General features: G+C 40.6%; 2 protein-coding genes across 2 annotated transcripts; one reads left to right on the top strand and one right to left on the bottom strand.

Annotated features, from left to right (window-relative positions):
* Positions 1-334: 334 nt before the first annotated feature.
* Positions 335-2,853, top strand: bet1 (Bet1 golgi vesicular membrane trafficking protein). The gene is made up of 4 exons (XM_012829574.3): positions 335-529; positions 1,237-1,346; positions 1,473-1,529; positions 1,658-2,853. The coding sequence occupies exons 1-4, from the start codon at positions 511-513 to the stop codon at positions 1,811-1,813; spliced, it is 342 nt and encodes a 113-aa protein (XP_012685028.1). The 5' UTR covers positions 335-510; the 3' UTR covers positions 1,814-2,853.
* Positions 2,854-2,867: 14 nt separating this feature from the next.
* zgc:85777 (uncharacterized protein LOC405871 homolog) lies at positions 2,868-18,745 on the bottom strand. The gene is made up of 9 exons (XM_012829572.3): positions 18,267-18,745; positions 14,482-14,602; positions 9,474-9,603; positions 8,711-8,817; positions 7,330-7,497; positions 6,485-6,658; positions 5,462-5,623; positions 4,178-4,328; positions 2,868-3,216 (listed from the first exon to the last, which is right to left on the bottom strand). Exons 1-9 carry the CDS (start codon positions 18,459-18,461, stop codon positions 3,126-3,128), a joined length of 1,299 nt encoding a protein of 432 aa, XP_012685026.1. The 5' UTR covers positions 18,462-18,745; the 3' UTR covers positions 2,868-3,125.
* Positions 18,746-18,802: the final 57 nt, after the last annotated feature.

The following is an 18,802-nucleotide window of genomic DNA, read 5'->3' as shown; positions in this document are numbered from 1 at the left end:
AATATACAATGTCACATGAAAAGATAATTCTGTCATAGAAAAGGATCATGATTGACTACAGTGTAGTCTACTTTTCTTTCAACATAAATCGCCTAATAATAAATCAATGCAGTGGTTATGATTATGGACTTTGGCAGATGCTTTCGTCCAAAGTAGCTTACAAAACATATTCATGTGTCTGCCTAGCCTACAGGATTAGAAAAGCTACAAATGTTACTGTGATATATAGCTACTGTGCTTTGCCATACCATGAGTTCATCACTGAACGTGTGAGACGGGAAAGTAGATTTTCTCTGGGTACATCATTACTTCATAAACTCACGTACCCAGTTATCATTGCGGCACCGTGACAGCATATTCCTAATCGGCTTCCGTATGGTGTCGTGGCGTTGGGTCTGAAGAGCAAAATTGAAAACGTTAGGTACTCGAATCCAAGGATTGATCAATAATCAACAACATTAAGTGATAAATCAAAGTACGTGAAATTGAAATTTCCTTAAGGGATCAAGGATGAGGCGGCAAGGCTTGGGTAAGAAGGTTTTGCTTTCATTTCATCAGGTAGGACAGGTTCAGCTAGCTTAGCTAACGTTAGCAGACTGGCTAGGTGGCCGGTTTACTTGCTATCGTGCAAAGTTAACATTAATTATCAGGAACAAACTATTCTTGCTTGATTTTTAAACGTGTTACCCTGATTGCAAAAATGTTATAACGATCTACCGTTACATTAGCAACAAGCTATACCCATCAGCATGCGCTGGCAAACCATATACTTAACATATACTTTAGCTACTGTTAGACTGTTTAGCCAGTTTATGTTAGCTATCTACAACAGTTTGTAAACTGGTTTCTCAAACGAAATAGTTAGCCAGCGTTAAGCAGTGCAAGGTATCTGTTATTTGCATCCCAAACTAAATGTGTTTGTTACAAAACACATATCAAGTATAGGCTAAACATACAGCAGTGTGAGTTCATTTTAGGGACATGGCTAATGTTGAGAACCTGTAAGGCCTTGATAATGTTGTTATACAATCACGTTATCCTCACATCTACTGAAACTATGGAAAGCAGTGTTACATCAAATGTGCTGCATTCTTCTAAATATAGCAATACTGTCCTCTACACCGAGCCCTAGAATCACAACAAGAAACATGATTATATAGGTTGGCATCTCAGTAATATAATTGTAGCCGTCAAGCCTCTCAGCAATGCTACATGTCTCTTCCTTATTGTCAACAGGTGAAGGAGGTTCTCAAGGCAACTATGTTGCTAGTGGATACAGTGTATATGAGGAGGAGAATGAACATTTACAAGAAGGTCTGAGGGCAAAAGTCAGTGCTTTGAAACATGTAAGTACCCCCTGCAGAAAACTTGGTATATTAGGATTGGGTCCCTCACACTCATAACTCCGCTAACTTATGAAGATACCGTGTGAGTGATGTATTACTCTCTCTTTCCCTCTCCCTTCTCTTCAGTTGTCTATTGACATTGGGACAGAGGTAAAGCATCAAAATAAGATGTTGGAAGATATGGTAAGTTTCCTTCCCACAGCCTAGTAGTAGAAAGAACAAACAAACCTGTTAAAATTCTAAAACTCATTTTGTTCAGGCCTTCATATTGAACATCACCTGACAAATCCTTAAACATTCTTCTCCTCCAGGACTCCGATTTTGACTCAACAGGAGGTATACTGGGGGCCACCATGGGCAGATTGAAGCTGTTGTCCAGAGGAAGTCAAACCAAAGTCTTCTGCTACATGATGCTCTTTGCCCTTTTCGTCTTTACCATTTTGTATTGGGTCATTAAATTAAGATGATCGACGGAGACCCCACATCTCTTCTCTCTCTGCTCATTTTGCTCTCTGTACGTGCCATGTTGCTCTGGATCAGTTCAAGGACACAAAAAACAACAACTAAAAAACAGAGGGACTGATAGCGCCAATAACAAATCGCCATGAGTGTTTATCATAATGAATAATTTATGCGAAACTGTGCAATATAAGGATGCAAAGCGTCTTACCCTGCCAATATGAATAGGTGTAACTTAACACTGCCCTGTCTAGTTTTCCACATTGTAGATTACATGTCCTGGATGGAATTGTTTTAGAGGTTGAGCTACACATATGCTCAGTATAGGGTGACTGGTTAATGAGCGCCGTAGAACCTCAGACTGGTCAGTCTTTTGATAACCGTTGATGATTTTATGTCAATAGGAAAATGCTCATCTTTTTCTTAAATTGATATGTAAGTTAGGGAGATTGTGAAAAAGGCTCACCACAGCTACAGAGATTTACATATTGTGACAAGTTAATTCTTTACTTTCTTTACTTTGTATTGTGGAACCAAAGCAAATTGTCCCTAAGATCAGCGTTGTGAAATGACGATTATAGTGCAACTACACAGACGTACCCCAAGGAGATCGATAGAAGTCAATTAAATGAAATGAAATGAAATGAAATTAAATTAAATGAATTAGCATACTGCTAAAAATCGAGAAATGCAATACTATTTTGATAGTGTGCTTTCAATACATGATCAGGAGGGTGTTGTGCAAAGGGATACTCCACTCTGTACGGTCACCTGATTTTACAGTTTCTCTTGGACATTTAAGTGTTGGGCTCTGACAAATACTTTAGGTTTAATTTAGGTTTATTTAATACCTCGGCTTCATGCCCTGCATCAGCTGAAGGGACTGAACTCTTCTTTTCTTTTCGCCATACCACCTCTTCTGCTTAAAAGCATCTTAACTGCATAAAATGAGTTGTAAACACAGTGCATGTGCTCTGTTGAATTTCTCTGTAAATTTCAAGTTGTACATAAGAGGAAAAATGAGTTCATTAAACATTGTATGTGTATATATGAAGTCTCTTGTTTTTAATTAATTTACCTCTGTTATAAACACAACAAATACAGAAGCATTTCATGATAACATTTCCTAAGGCTGTACAAATATTCACACTATATCTACACTAAGATTAACATGAGCAAAGACCATTCTAATTATATACAGATAAAAACGTTCAGGCACTGAATTAACCATTCTTACTGAAACATGGTCATCTTTTAAACATTGTTAAATAAGTGCACTTATGTAATTGATTATGAAAATGAGCAGTGAATACTGTTATTTCACTTCCTGGGCAGGGTGTCCATGTACTTGCATATGATGGCCAGCATGACTTCGTCCGCCCCACCTCCGATAGACAATAATCTGGAGTCCCTGGTTTAGTGAGAATATTTTTGTTGTGAGAGACTTTTTCCAATGAGTTTACAGTGAAAAAAAGAAAAACTTCAAACCTTACAGTAAAACTGCAGTTATTTTTATAGACTGAAAAGAGTGTAAGATGTCTAAATGTGGTTCAGAGAAACTGTAAAATATAGGCTTTTTACTACCATTTCATATTCAACAGGAAAAATCTATCATGTTCTTTTACACCATGCCAACAAATGTCACAGACAATAAAGCACCACGCTCTCGGAAGAAAAATAATGAAATAAAATGTAAAAGCCAAAATAAAGTACTGTTCTTTTTTTATAAGAAATGACAAGCATGAACCACTTCTGATGAAATGTCAACTTATGAAATGAAAGATTCAAGCCTGGAATTGGGAATTTATTGTGTGTATGTTTTTGCACTCCATTTATTCCCACCCACTACTTGTTTTTCTTTAAAAGCCACAGCTGTCTTTTCTATCATTGGTGGGCAGGTCCAGAACAATACATGTATTCAAAGTAGTAAGGGCTGCTTGGAATCTTCTATGCTGTACGGTTCCATAGAATCCACTTGGCTACAGTGTGCTGGTTAAAATTATGACATAAATCAAGTCCTCATCCAAGTCTCATCACCATCCTGTTAATTAAATCCACTACAGGAGGCACTACTTCTCTGGGTGCTTTGGCGCTTAAGATGGAGCAATATGCCAAAAAAACTCTAAATCTCAAAAATAAAATTCTGCGACTATGTAGGTTACTAATATATCACTACTAATATGTCCGTGTGAACCTCTGATTAATTTCATAATCAAATGCTTACTCAATCGACCACATCACTAAGTGTCACTTCTGATCAGTGACGACAGCAGACGTGTGTGTGTGTGTGCACGAAACTGGCATGCATATGTCTGTCTGTATGGGAAACTGGCAGGGTACCAGTTGAGTGGAGCATGCTAGGACTGGCTTACCTGTAGAACCTGCTGACAAGCACGTCACTGGTAAAGCCCATCCCTCCCCAGTACTGCAAGCAGCTGTCGCCCAACTCCCGGCACAGCCGGCCTCCCTTCAGCTTGGCCATGGAGGCCAGCTTGGTCACGTCTTGGCCCTTGATGTACATACCTGTGCCCGTAAGCAGAGGAGAGTTAGTCATGCACAAAATGTTCAATTTCGTTAAAATCCCTTGCGCTTGATCTCTTTGCACTTTGTCAAACTAGAATTATTACTTCTTAGTAGTAGTGGTTTTAATTAACAGGATGATGATGACACTTGGATGAGGACTTGATTTATGTCATAATTCTAACCAGCACACTTTAGCCAAGTGGATTCTGTGGAAACTTACAGCATAGAAGATTCCAAGCAGCCCTTACCACTTCTTAGAATACATGTATTGTTCTAGACCTGCCCACCAATGATAGAAAAGACAGCTGTGGCTTCTTTTTTTTTTTTCCGCTTATTTCAAAGGTCTAACTTACTCAAGCTTGATTATTGTTCCTCAATATTAAGCCAAATGAATACATGTAAAATGTAATTCAAGCAATGGCCAGATCTCCCTACATCATATGCTTATCCCTACACCTAAACAAACTATCTGCCCTCTAATCTAATCAGAGGTTATGTGTTTAAAACATGGGGGATAATGAGAAGGTTAAACAGGTAAACCATTCCAAATACAAGCAGCTATATCATACTCATATGTAACAGGACACAAAGGTTGATCAAGTTGCTCACCAAGTCAGACATGTAACAGATGTGGCATTTCGTAACTGGTTGACTGGTATCTGTTCAGTCAGGTGTACCTGAGGCTTCAATGATCGTCATCTGTGGCTCTAACGGCATGATTCCGCTTGTTTAGAAGGCCAACGTGCTAGTTTTGAGGGTGATGCCGGTGGAAACCCAGATGTGGATAAAGGATTGTGCCCATTAAGAGGCGCCATCCTTCGTCCACACATATATCCATCTCTAAAGCAAACCGGCCGTAACTCTCAACCACCACTCGGGATGAATGGCACTGCCAAATTTGAGGGTGAAGCCAGAGGATCTAGCGCAATCCCAAATTAAGCTCAACAGCATGTAAGTAAGTCAATCAATCAGTCAGTGGCTAGTCTCCTGGGGGCAACCTTGGGTTAATCTGGCCAGAATGTGGATGGGAACAACTACCCGGTCAGTAACCTGGTGCCAGATATGATCGCATCAGTCTCCTGATCCACACTCAGCTAAGATAACCTCAGCTAAGCCTGACAGGCCGTGCCCACCTGTGGCGCGGTACAAAAGGGAGCGCAGCAGCTCCAACTCCGTCTCCAGCTCGGCCAGCCGGAAGTGCACGGCCTGGTGATAGAGCACGGGCTGGTTGAAGATCTTCCTCTGCCGGGTGTACTTGATGGTCTCCTGGATCACCTTATCCATCATAGACATGACTGTTTGGAGGAACACGACACAGTTAGCATTTATTAGTCACTCACTAAGGGGAAACATGACCCAGAATTTACATTAGCATTTAGTGTCACTCAATAGTGGCTTTAATCCCCAGACTGATTACTAAGAGGGTAGATATGAACGCAAACAATACAGGAAAGCAATCACATGCATGTCTGATTATGTCTGCTTCCACATCTCCAAATACACGGCCTTGGCATTGTTAGTGCTAAGCTGCCACTTACGCAAAGGGACAAGCCGGTCATAAAAGAATGCGCCAGAGCATTGTGTTATATTTCAACAGGGCAGGCAGGAGTCACAGGGTAGGTGAGAGTGTGAGTGATATGGCCTTCGTCTCAATACGTCTATTAGTGGGGGATGTGGAAGAATGGATGACTCTTGGATGACCTTGAGTGGCACAGGTCCACGGAGGGGGGGGGGGGGGAGTAAATGACATGTCTTTCCTGCTCTGAGGTAAATGAGCACAGTGGGGCCAGTTTGAGTTGAAATGTGCTATATGTAAGAATTTAAGTTTAAAACATTCCAAAATGAACTAGAAATAGCAACAGAATGCGAAGAAATAACCGTTTTTACATAATGTCCTATACTCTGTGTTGCCCATATATACAATAAAGTTAGCATGCTAACTAGCTAGCCCCGGCTTGTCCTCTCTCATAATAACACTTTGTACCTTAAGAGGCGCTAGTGAGTCAATGTAGTGAAAAAGCAAGACTGCAGTCGCCAGCATAAGCCCACACTGTCAGGAATGGTGTTTTTAATTTCAGAGGCTAAAATAATGGCAGTTTCAGTGTTTGTTAATTCGACAGCTAGTGAGGCTTACATATAGCCCCTCGCACACTTACCACTGGCCACCGCCCACAGTCTCTCTTCCTGGAACTGCAGCATCTGGTAAGTGAAGCCCATCCCTTCCTGGCCAATGATGTTCTGGCACGGCACTCGCACATCATCGAAGAACACCTCAGCTGTGTCCGAGGCCCACATCCCCATCTTACCAATCTTACGGGCAATATGGACCCCTTTGAAACAAGCAAATTAATACAATATGTAAACACACAGTCTTTATGGCTTATTTTCAGCAAGAGATACGGTTAATACGGTATGTCATCAAGGAATTTGTAATGGTCACCCATTAAAATGACAATGTGTCTTTTGTACTCACTGAAAATGGCACTTGGCGCTAGGCCATTTAATGCAAATATTGGACTTTTGGTTGGGAGCTACGTATGTGTTTGGAGTGTCGTATGGTCTGTTTGTTGGTCGGGTGATCGGTTTGAATAACCTGTGTTTAGCACGTTTTATGTTTTTTTTTTTTTTTTTTAATGGTGAATGAACGGTGTGGGCTTACTGTCGAAGAAAAGAGTGAACTATAAATATGGGGTGTTTAATCGAGATTTGGGATTGCGGTGTCTTTATTAATTATTTCCTCTTTGTGCTTAGAGAGAGAATGGCATATTGTTTCGCTTTACCCATGTCAACAACATTGCCAGCAAAGTTCAATATAGTCAGAGTAGCCCTTTAAAGCATTTTTAGCCCTCTCTTTTTAAAGGCAGAGAGAGCATTTGTTACAAATCTAACTTTCTTCGTCAACTTGGACTGAATCCACGTTTTAATCTGTGTACATTTTTACAGAGAGAGACATAGTTTATACTATTGGTCTTTTTTTTTCTTGTACTGACTCGTAGTTCACCTGGTGTGTTCATTGGCAGACAGATGAGGGACTTGTTTTTGTGTGGAGCGGCGTCGCTCGTGTTGGCTAGCAGACACATCCAGTCGGCCTGAGTCCCGTTAGTGGTCCACATCTTGCCTCCATTAATAACAAGCTCATCCCCCTTTCGCACTGCTTTTGTTTTGATGCCTAATGAAGAGAGAAAGAGTAGAAAGAAATAAAAAACAGAAACATTTCAGTTCTTTGTGTCCTTCTTCCTTATGTAGAATGGTCTGCTTTTGCAGATGGCCTAAATCATGTTCGCCTATGAGCAACCAGAAAACCTCCCTGAGTCACTGAGATGTGGTTCAGCCACTCACCCCCTCAGCTTGCATCACCTCCCCTTCCCTTTGATTAGGTGCTTTTCCACTGCAGGAACTCAGGGCATTTCTAGGTCATGCAAACTGCAGGAACTTTACAGGAATTAAGCCCCCTAATCATCCCTTTCCGCCTTTCTGTTTCCATTGTGGTTCAGGAACAACAGACCTACAAGTCATTTTTTGCTCATCCATTACGCTGTAAAAACTGAGCACAAAATGATATATTTCTCCAGCGGGTGCACCAAGATTAGACCATTAAACCAGAGATTTTCTAGATAAAATTAGGGTTGAATTTTGTTATAAAGTTCTTAACACTCAATGAAATTGCAACATGATAGCTTAAATGACTTGATAAATGAATATACCATTATGATTAATTAAAACCTATATTTCAGATGACATTTTGTCAATTCACTGTCTGTAACCTCAACAAACTATCTATGTAAACTATAATATATTTAGCTTTAGCCATAACCTCTGGTTTTAAAAATAAACCTTGTCGTCTTCCACGTCTTTCACGTCACATTTAGGTTCACACAGAAGCACCTATTCCGGAGTAACCACTTAAAGGTGCCCCCCCCCCCCCCCCCCCCCCCCCCCCTATAATAGCCCACGAGTTCCTGCAGTGGAAAAGCGCCTATTCTTTCCTCACCAGACTACTAAGCACTAAAATGCTGCAGGACAGTTGATGAACTGAAAATCAGGACCCTGAAATTAGCAATTAAGAGATGAAAAGCACACTTTTCTACATAAGGAAGTTCCCGTTGGCTCTCAAGGACTCAAGTGATCCTTTGCTGTCCTCTTCACAAAACAAAATAATGATGGTACACTTCTTTAAGAGAGAACCATTTTCTAAACCATTGCACCAAACCGTTTGAGCTCTTTTATCTTGCAATCACTTGTGCTTTGAAGTTTGTGCTGCAACATGTTTTCTGATTCCAAGTTAAAGTTCTGCCGCAGCGACACAGCCCCAGGGGAGAGTGGCGAAGGAGGAAAACAGTTCCCTTTGACGATGACTTTTGTATCATTAGGCAGGAACCTACTTGCGACATCGGAGCCGGCCCCAACTTCGCTAACCCCCAGGCACGCCACTTTGTCCCCCATTATGGATGGCAGCAGGAACTCTGTCTTCAGCGCTGCGGAGCCGAATCTGGAGGGCCAGAGAGGAGGAGGGGAAAGAAGGACAAAGAGGATGAAGGCTGCAGGACCAATTGCTTTCATGGAACAGCAACACCACAGCACAACATAATTAAACATGCATAACGCATTGTGGCACATTATTGTGGTTTTAATGAGAGGTTGAACACCCAGTCTCTGCATAGCTGTTAGACACGTCCTAGGGGGGCTTTGGGTGGAACAAAACTGAAAAGATGAAAACTAATCTTCACTTAGATTTGCAACTATCAGCTTTTGTTTGGTTTCTGTCAGTACATTCTTAACTTATTCCATGGTGGCCCTGAGGGTTCAACGCAGTGCAACTTGCAACACATGCAAAGAGACAAAACACAAGTATATTGCGCAAGTGTTGTCAAATTGATGATGTTTTATGCATGTGTTTTCTAAGGTTGCAGTGTGTTGAGCTCTCAGAGCCACCGTACATCTTTCAGTATTGCTTATACACTGTAAGCCTATATATGGTGTCTATAAAACACAGATATGCACAAAATGTATATTTGATTTCCATTCACTATGCCGTATGTACGCGCTACACATGCTGTGGGCTGTAGGTGCTGTATGATCACGAACACGTGAGCTACGCACACTGTATATTACACTCCCCATGCTGTTTGCGTGTGTAGACCTCACCTGGCCAGTGCAGGTGTGGCCATGTCCGTTTGCACTCCGATGGCCATGGGGATCCCACCACAGTTGATGCTGCCCAGCTCCTCTGCGACGGCAACACTGTAGCTAAAGTCCAGTCCCATGCCTCCATACTCTGTCAATGACACACATAAACCTTTCAGTTCACCTTTCATTTCTTAAAATCTTTCCACTCCATCCTCTCTCCACAGCATATTACCGGATCATCCATTTCTGTTGTGATGTACACTGACAATTTAATGCAGTTCCACGGAATGTTAAATGGATAAAGTAATTTTACAAGCTGGGATTCCATGACTACATTGTGAGTAAGTTCTCTACTCTGCCTTGACCTTCACTTTCACCTCAATGATTTACGCCTGGTATCTGATGTACGCCAAGCCAATCCAGACATGCTTCAACTAAATAACAGGCAAATAATTTACAAAGCCATTAGAACCATGAAGTCAATGCAGCTGTTTGAGGTCGTATGGATCTTCTTAGAAACAATTTTCACAAGCAGGGGGGTCATTAATGAATTTTATTATGTCTCACATTGCTCTTGAAAAGTGGCAGTGCACTGAACATTTCTCATGCAAAAGTAATGTCAAAATCATTTCCTTGATGCTGCGATAGACGTCAAGAGCACATGGCTTACAAAAGATAATTTCTGGACAAAGGTTTTAAAAACGTTGCATTCAAAGCTCGGTAGCTTTCACAGTACATTAAAACCGCATGCATCTCTACTCTGCTCACAATTATTTTGAGGAGACCTCACCACTAGTCTTTTCAGGCCATTTATTTGGGAATGCGTGGTGAGAGCACATGAAATGATATTAGCCTACAGCTATTCCAGAAGACCTTAACTGCTGAAATCACAATTAACACTTAACCTAATGTACCACCAACGTGACTGCTTGCATTTGTACTTTTCAAAGTGAATGCATGAAACAGCTAGTTTCATATCAAACAGCTTAAACAACACTATTCAACAATTTGCCACTTTTTGAGGTCTGCTTTTATGTGCAACTACTTTTGATATAATCTTTAAATGAATTTTGATGATACATGGTCTTGTGAAAGTCGCAGCATGACATCGGCGACAATATTGCGAAAAGACGTCTGCTAACATGTCGGTACGTTTTTATCAGTGCCAAATGGGCTGTGGTTGGTATTTGCAAGGTTTTGCATGCTTTTTAGGTAGACAGCTCGCTAGTTTTAGACCAAAACACCATAATGTTGCTTTCATGCTTATAAAAGACGATCAGCTAGTGAAATGCAATGAAAGTCTATCTGGTTGCAGTCATACTGTCCAGCCATTTTCAGGACCCAGACAGACAGGAAACTGAGAATGTCGTACAACTGACAAAGCATGTGGGTCAAGTAAATATTTGAACAGGCGTTTGTAAAAACACCCGTCCAATTATGCGGATCCGAGGTCCGACACACTGACACCCTGGTGTGGTGCGATCTGGAAAAACAAATCATAAAGTGACAGCAAATAAAGTGCTTGTTTCATCTATGAGGGACGGTCAATGTTGCCTGTCAAAACAGCAACAGTTGGCTGCGGACATGATAAAAAGAACACTGAGACGTCCAACAGGGGAAACACCATGACGAGGACCGACACAGCTGTCTCAACTTAAGAGCCGACATCCAGCAAAAGAAAGGAGGTCACAACCAGGCCACCTAAGTCAGTTACCATATCTACAGAGTGAGTCGAGTCTGATCGTATGACAAAAAATTCAGAACAAAGTCATTCACAGCATTCATATGTTGGGTGAGGACCATATGCCTCATATGACCAAAATGCATCTCCTTAGATACATAACAAAAAATAATTTAGTTATAGTGATATTTTTTTAGGAGAGGTTCTGGTAGTAAGAACTGCCATCATTGGGATTAACCACCTTTTATTGGCCTGTAAAGACATAAAATGTCTGAGCTCTTGAGTCATTACTTAAACACTTATCAGAGCAGATTGAGGAGTACAGACTGAACTTTGAATTCACCATGTTATCCCCGTCGGCCTGATATGGCATTTCAAGATACAAGCGGGAAAAAAAAAGCAAGATTTGGGGAAAATACTTTCACTGCCAATTCTTCACGATGTGGATGAGTTACTGTGAAAACTCCCTGTTGACTGAATAATGACCTTGGACATGGGAGGGGAGGTCAGCGGTGGTACACCCGAGCTCAGTGCTGGCAGGGTGGAATACACTTCCACTTTTAGCAAACTCAGAGCACATACCGCCCAACTTTCAGACACTTTGGCGCTCTTAGTGCATTATATCTTTCTGCGTGGTATTGTGTAAGTGTGTACTGCACAGTCCAAGCAGCCTTTTGAGTGTGTGTGTAGGAGCGAAGGGGGTGTTGCATTTGTACAAAAAATGTTACAACATTTAAACGGCTTATTTGGTAATAAGTTATTTCTTTGGTTCACCTTCAATTGTTGTGCAAGATGTTGGTCTTTCATATTTGACTTCTTGAAATCAACGTCATTCCGAATATCCCAGCATGATCACTCAGGTAAACTGACCTTGTATTACTGGTAAGTTCTCATTTCAATAGCTTTCCTCAAAGCCTTTTGATTCAAGTTACACTGAATCCAAACATCCTCTGTCGTATATTTATTAATAGAGACAACACAGCACGCCTGGAATACGGCACACTAAGCGTCTTACAATAACACTACGACGATCCAAAAAAAACAGCCAGTTTCTAGCTACAAGGAAATAATCCCACGTAATATTGAATATTCCTTGATGAATCACTTACTGAAACTAAATTACACAGATAGAAAATGAAAAGCGAGTTCTCAATAACTGTGGGGGGGATAGGCCTGTCACCCCTCAGGTAGGATGAGCAGCCTCGTATCAACTTTATATTTTGTGCGGAGGCTCCTTCAGCAGGCACCCTCTTTTATTGAGGTTATCTTAATATCCCAGTCCGGTAATCTGGTATCAGGAACAGCCCTCGCTGCCCTATAATCCAGACAAGCTAATGCAAAACTCTCCAGCCGTCAGCAGTTTCTAATGCCGGCCTCCCCCGCTCTGACCTACAGATTTATGAAGCCATTTCCCCCTATGGGGCCACACGATCATTCCCAACGCAGCTCGCAATTGTGAATTTGTTTATCTCTTCTCCCTCCATCATACTCTTTTGCTTTCTCTTTTTGTTACGGAGGGAGGGTGGAAATTCACATGGATGTTTCTGGAAAAACTGTCCCACTGTCCTTTCCCAAATATCATCTCCTCCTCGTCAAAGGAGCAGTAAATCCAAAGGAGGGAGTTGAAATTAAGATCCCCTACTGCCTTTATATTGGAGTGTGTGTGTGTGTGTGTGTGTGTGTGTGTGTGTGTGTGTGTGTGTGTGTGTGTGTGTGTGTGAGTGAGTGAGTGAGTGAGTGAGTGAAAGAGAGAGTGAGAGGACAAGGAGAGGGAGAAGTAGATACCGTACATGTCCAATAGACCATAACTATTCACCCCAAATGCAATGGCTCTTGTTAATGGCTATGACATTTCTTTTTTGAAATAAACTTACTTTTAAATTAAATCTGCTACTGCCATAAAAGGAAATCCAGGGCTATTTTTTTTTCACACGCTTCTTCTGCCCTCTTTATCTTTTGTACCAATAGCAGACTAGATGTACTAGAGGATGATGTAAATTCCTGACATATTACATTAGGATTGCCTTGCACAGGATAAATTATATGTACCAGTTATTATGTTATTATCATTTTCAATTCTTTCAGAAGGCCCAATGCCTATGCACTCACTGACACAATAGATTTCTGCTCCTTACTCTTGAGATCATTTTCTATAATTTATTTATTTATCTACATGGCTATTCATTTGAGGCACTTCTTTAATTAACGCAACTTATCTGATATTCAGATTTGCTGAAGTATTTCAACTTCCACCAACTGTGAGAGGCAAAATAATGCACACTCAGTAAGTTCAGTAAATTTCCATGAACATAAAGCGTGATTCTAATTCCCCTCTCTTCCTTCCTTTCTTTCTTTCATCGTAACCCCCTCCCTCTAATATACGTGAAGGAAACAAGGAAGGATGCAATGAGGATGGACAGACTTGAGAAATGAGATGTGCTTGCTCTCTCACGCATCACTTTTAGGAGAGGTCAATTACTGATGACACACGCCATCCCCTCTTGCTACTTAAGGGACCTATCGTTATATACAGCATATAAGAATTTAAGGATTTTAGGATCAATCAAAACACTAATTCTACTGTATGTATTTGTACATACATTGACACAGCTCTATATTGTATGTAATCCTTAATTATCAATATCTTCTTTGTCTGTTATACCAAATGCTAACATCACAATCGCAGAGGTCTCCATTTAAATCCATAAACTAGACCAAATTTGTTATTACATGAATTACAACTTAAATAGAGTACAGTAGAATATAAGTTATTATAGTGCAAAGGAAAGACATGGCCGCACACCAGCAGCATTATTAATATAAACTGACCTTTTATAAACAGCATGTTAAGAAGGGGAAAAGCTTCAATTATTTTAAACAAACTCTGAATTGAATTAGGCCTACTTTGTGTCAAAGTCTGTGGAAATTGCAAACAATATTGATCCATCCTACAGCTGTTGAAATTCACTAACGCACAGAGAATTCTCCATTAAGAAATCCTGCTCACGAGGTGTGGTATTCTCATGAATGTATTGTTTTTTTTTATACACGATCCTGTAGGCAACAGAATCATCTATGTTTCATTAAAGTTGGTAAATTTGATGACAATTCAAGCACAACAAAATGTTTTCTTGGTTTGACTGATAATTTATTTTCGTTCATAAACCACTCCTCTGCTTGTCTGCTTAATGTGTCTCTCCTCGCTCGTCTAAGAGCAGTTAACAAAATTAGACTTCCTACATGAATTCGGTCTTGGAACGATTTCCGATGCACGAGCTGGAGGACCAAGGACAGAGGAAGCATGCGAATAACAGTTTGGGATGCACCTAAAGTTGGTCTACCTACCAACGGGCTTGGTGACTCCTAGAAACCCAGCGCTTCCAAGGATCTTGAAAATCTTGTGAGCAGGAAACAGTCCCTCTTCCTCCCACTGGTCCACATGGGGGTTGATTTCCTGGTCCACAATCTACAAAACACAGGTAATACAGACATAACAACCACAGAGCAGGTCAGGTTGGGTACACATGTTACACTTTCATACTGCAGGGTCCCCTTTGTGTTGTAGGAGGCATTCATAGCTGATTGCAGAGACATAGCCATTTCTGCATTTTTTTTTTAAATGCACCAAAGTTGTGCAGTTATTTTCAGGAGGTTTTCAGATTAGGATTAAGAGGAATGAACTCTTGGTGCGTTTCCATTGTCAGCTGCCATGTGTTTCAGTATTGATTCAACACAGAAACTTTTGGACTGTGCTTTGCATTGCCAATCTTAATAATTTAAGGAATTAATTAAAATCAATGTACCTATCAGTTTCAACATGACTTTGAACACTGTGGGTTTCTTGACCTGGTCAAGAATGTGTCCTGCAACAACAATGTATCCAAGCCACTGACACTGAATACACTGAAATCCTTGAGAAGAGTCACAAGGGTGAGCTAAATCTGAATACCTAACACTTTAGACAACTTTCTAGTGGCAAAGCTAGCAGCCATTTCTTTTACCAAGGTTAGCACATCCAATTACCATCCCCTATGTCGGAGGTTGCCATGCCAGATTGAATGCTGAGACAATTACGCAACTGAGTTACGATGAATTATGAACCATAATCCTATTGTTTCTACGTGAGACAGAGCACATTAATAACAAAGGGGTTTGAAAGTCTATGGAATTGCTAAAACCTCTGCTTGCGCAATTCCGTGGATTCCTGACCACAGTAATCATGTCACCCTAGAGAGACACGCTACTAATGTGAATGCCATCAGTCACTTCCATCTGATCACCAAGGAACTTTTGTTCCCTGTGCCTGAATCATGGCAAAGTCATAGAAAGCAATAATTCTAATTAGTGGCTCATAACACAGGATTATAAGGTCAGGTCTGAAATTGGCAAAATAAGCTGGCTGTATATGTACATGTATTTACCATGTGAAAAAGAGGAGGAAAAAAAACACTGACACAAAGTACAAAACATAACTTCAGCACCCTTCTAGAAAATGGATGTTCTTGGAAGAATTATTTTTGCCCTCATATTTTCCATTCAATTTAGAGTGCTAATGAACAAGTTTACTGTCTCCCCAAAACCTTTCTCTAAATGAACCAAAGCATAGCTCTTTCCTGTAGTAGAACACTCTGGGACTCGAAATGAGAGGATGAGTGTTCTGAACTCATGTTCAAGTATTAATTAAAGCTTAATTAATACCTGAAGCAGAATTTTTTCAATTTCATCCAATCCATCAACCCTTATGAAAACCTGAGTCAGATGTTTTTTGCTTCCTGATCACCATTATTCAATTAGCCTGAATTAAAATACTGTTTAGCTTTGTAACAAGCTGAAAACCTCTCAGTGCATAGCCTAATGTCCTTACAGACCAAGAGGATTTCACAGCATGTGCTTTTAACTTCTCCACTGAAGCCACATGTGTTTTGAAAGCCTGAGAGATAGTGAGAGACAGATGGGAACTCAACTTCCTCTTCCAAGCCAAACAACCAAGGCTTTACTGACAAGCCAACACAAATGTACGGTCTGTAAAACCAGTGTGTACGTCACACACAATTATTTGGCAAGTCCCGAATATGGAGAAACTACTGTGGCACTCATGTCCGAACTGCAAGAGTTTCCCTCCACTGCTTGAGGAAAACACACCATCATAGTCAACAGCCAGAGGGTTTCATACGAAGTAGTTTTCCTTTCACTAAGAAAGCAAAATAACCCATGGATACAGAAAAGGAAGGGAGGTTTCTTCCAAGCCTGGAAAAGGGAAATACTTCTCGTCTCTAGAGGCCTTAAATCTGTTATCTAGTCTTTCAAGAGATTATTGTATTGTGATTATGTTTTAGTGCATCCAGAGGAATTTCCTATCATGGGGCCTGCAATTTAAGGTCAAGAGTAATGACAAGAGTAACACCACAGAGCACCACTGACTCACTTAGTAGTTACGAAGCCCACATATCCTGCTTTGACAATAAATCTTAACACTAATCAGCAATGTCAAGGATAAGTTGAACACATTCTCACATCCAAAAGGGCTGTTTCCCAGTAACATTCACGATTGATGCTGTTGACTGATTGAAGCTGTTGATAAAGCATCTCACAGTCAGTGTTAAATGCAACAATGACGTACAGTGAAACAGCACTCTGCAATCCACGATGACAAGTCTCTGTCCAGCACATCAAGGAATGATGATGCTCGACACCAACAGCTGGATATCACTAACCAACCATGGCAATGGTGGTGGGGGCACTGTGCAAAGGAGGGCAGGAGTTTCTACAGCATCCCCTTCCGCCCCACACCTGCCAGCTTCTGAACAATTTCCTCTAGGCCTTAAAAGTATGTGCTATAATAGCGGTGAATCACAGACTCCAAGTCTCCCAACGTTCAGTTCCATTCTCAGCTGCATTGTCTTCAGCATCCCCTTTCCTCTACTGTGTTTGGAGCCCACCCCCCACCCACACACACACAAGCCTATTTTAATCTCCCAGCATCCTCTGAGGGTGGCAGCGGAATAATAACCTTCCCTACACTTCGTATTTCCCACTGTTCATGCCCCTTCCCAGTAATTAACTATTTTGAGATGCTTGAAATGCTTAGCCTAGATCCTTTATAACCACATGAGTCTAGACTGGGTTTATTTGGCAGAGGAAAAGGCGTGAAGGTTAAGAAGGACGTCTATTCTTATTTTGCGGTAATGTGGTTGTCACAGGGGGAAAGTGTTGAAAGGTTTTCTAAATATAGCTTACGGACTATGAATGAGGCATCTGACCCCAAATGGCTGACTAATACATGAATTCATTCTATGATCAAATATTCAATTAAGTTCAAATCTTCATATGCCTTAACATTGCATTTCATTCGGATTATTTCTTTAAATTGTTATAGTTCTTCTCTGTCATCCTTGAGTACCCATGGGATATTTTTATTTGATTTTCATGTTTTAGTGCTGCTTTTGCATGAATATATAACTTCAGCAAGATCTCTGCAGCGACTGGGAAGGCTGGACACGTTCAGCACAATGCTGAATCATATCCTTTCTGCATACAACTTCTGACCGACTACAAAATGTCTGTATGACTTCCTGTAGCCACAGTTACAATTATGATGGCATACTACCATCTTCAAAGATTCTAGAGAATAACTAATTGACTGACGTTTTGCTGCAACACTTTCTATGAGATCTACGTCAAATATGACACAAAATTCAGCAATGGGGTTTGAATTTGACACTACAATAAAACATTACTGTCACAGAACAGTCGTGCAATGTATTTTTTCTCCGCTTCAATTGGACTGGACCAAAAAAATAAAATCGTCGATAAGGAACATAAACATGATGCAGGTTGTATTTACACTGGCTAACTTAAAGGTAACAACCATGAATGATGTGCAAACGTTAGATAGATCTAAGCTTGTGTCCTGACATAACTACTCAAAAATGACCTCTCACCTACTTTGTTCATTTCAGTCATCTGACTGACCAAATAATTCCCTTTAGACGCATTTGCACGAACTGTGCTTGCAAGGAATACATCATTTGGAATACAGCTTAATTAAGTTAACTTACTGAAATACACTTGAGACAGTTTAAACGTCAACAACACTAGGATAGCTAGCCCTCTGTGCTAGCTTTAGCTACCTTCTTTAGGGATTCCTTCAGTGCAAAATGCTCCGATGTATAAAGTATGTGGTCAGTTGTTTCGGGACTGGAGGCGACCTTGACCTTGGAGGATGCATTTTCTGATAACTGTCTATTAATACAAATTGATGTTGCTTGATAAAGGCTACGATTAGCAGTCAGATGCAAACGGCGAGCTCCTTCCCAAAGCGCCATGTCTTGTCAATTTCGCTTCAGTAGTGCGCATGACTAGTGCGCAAGACTTGCACAAATGGAAACTAGGTGACAAAGTCGTTCAAGTAGAAAGTTCTTATGTATTCACACATGTATACAGCACACTGAATCAGGAAGTTTTCATTTGTTACATACAGAACATAAAATTTGTTTATTTATATGTAATAAATAAACTAAGAACATATTGGCTATAACGGATCCATGTCACACAGGTATTCTCTGCATTTCAAACAAGCACAACCAGACAAGTAAAATGACCTATAGCTACTAAAGACTCAAATGGTAATGTTACTCTCACACAAAATACTCTGACACAAGTAAGG

This window comes from Clupea harengus, chromosome 19, assembly GCF_900700415.2.
Source record: "Clupea harengus chromosome 19, Ch_v2.0.2, whole genome shotgun sequence".
NCBI lineage: Eukaryota > Metazoa > Chordata > Actinopteri > Clupeiformes > Clupeidae > Clupea > Clupea harengus.
This window is presented reverse-complemented; position numbering and strand designations above follow the sequence as displayed.

Excerpts from the sequence above, each read along its gene's own strand:
- bet1 (XM_012829574.3), top strand. Across the intron at positions 1,347-1,472 it reads AAGTCAGTGCTTTGAAACAT|TTGTCTATTGACATTGGGAC; the intron begins GTAAGTACCCCC and ends CCTTCTCTTCAG. Across the intron at positions 1,530-1,657 it reads ATAAGATGTTGGAAGATATG|GACTCCGATTTTGACTCAAC; the intron begins GTAAGTTTCCTT and ends CTTCTCCTCCAG.
- zgc:85777 (XM_012829572.3), bottom strand. The coding sequence starts at position 18,461 with ATGGCGCTTTGGGAAGGAGCTCGCCGTTTGCATCTGACTGCTAATCGT. Across the intron at positions 14,603-18,266 it reads TGAAGGAATCCCTAAAGAAG|ATTGTGGACCAGGAAATCAA; the intron begins GTAGCTAAAGCT and ends TGTGTTTTGTAG. Across the intron at positions 8,818-9,473 it reads GCCACACCTGCACTGGCCAG|ATTCGGCTCCGCAGCGCTGA; the intron begins GTGAGGTCTACA and ends CTGGCCCTCCAG.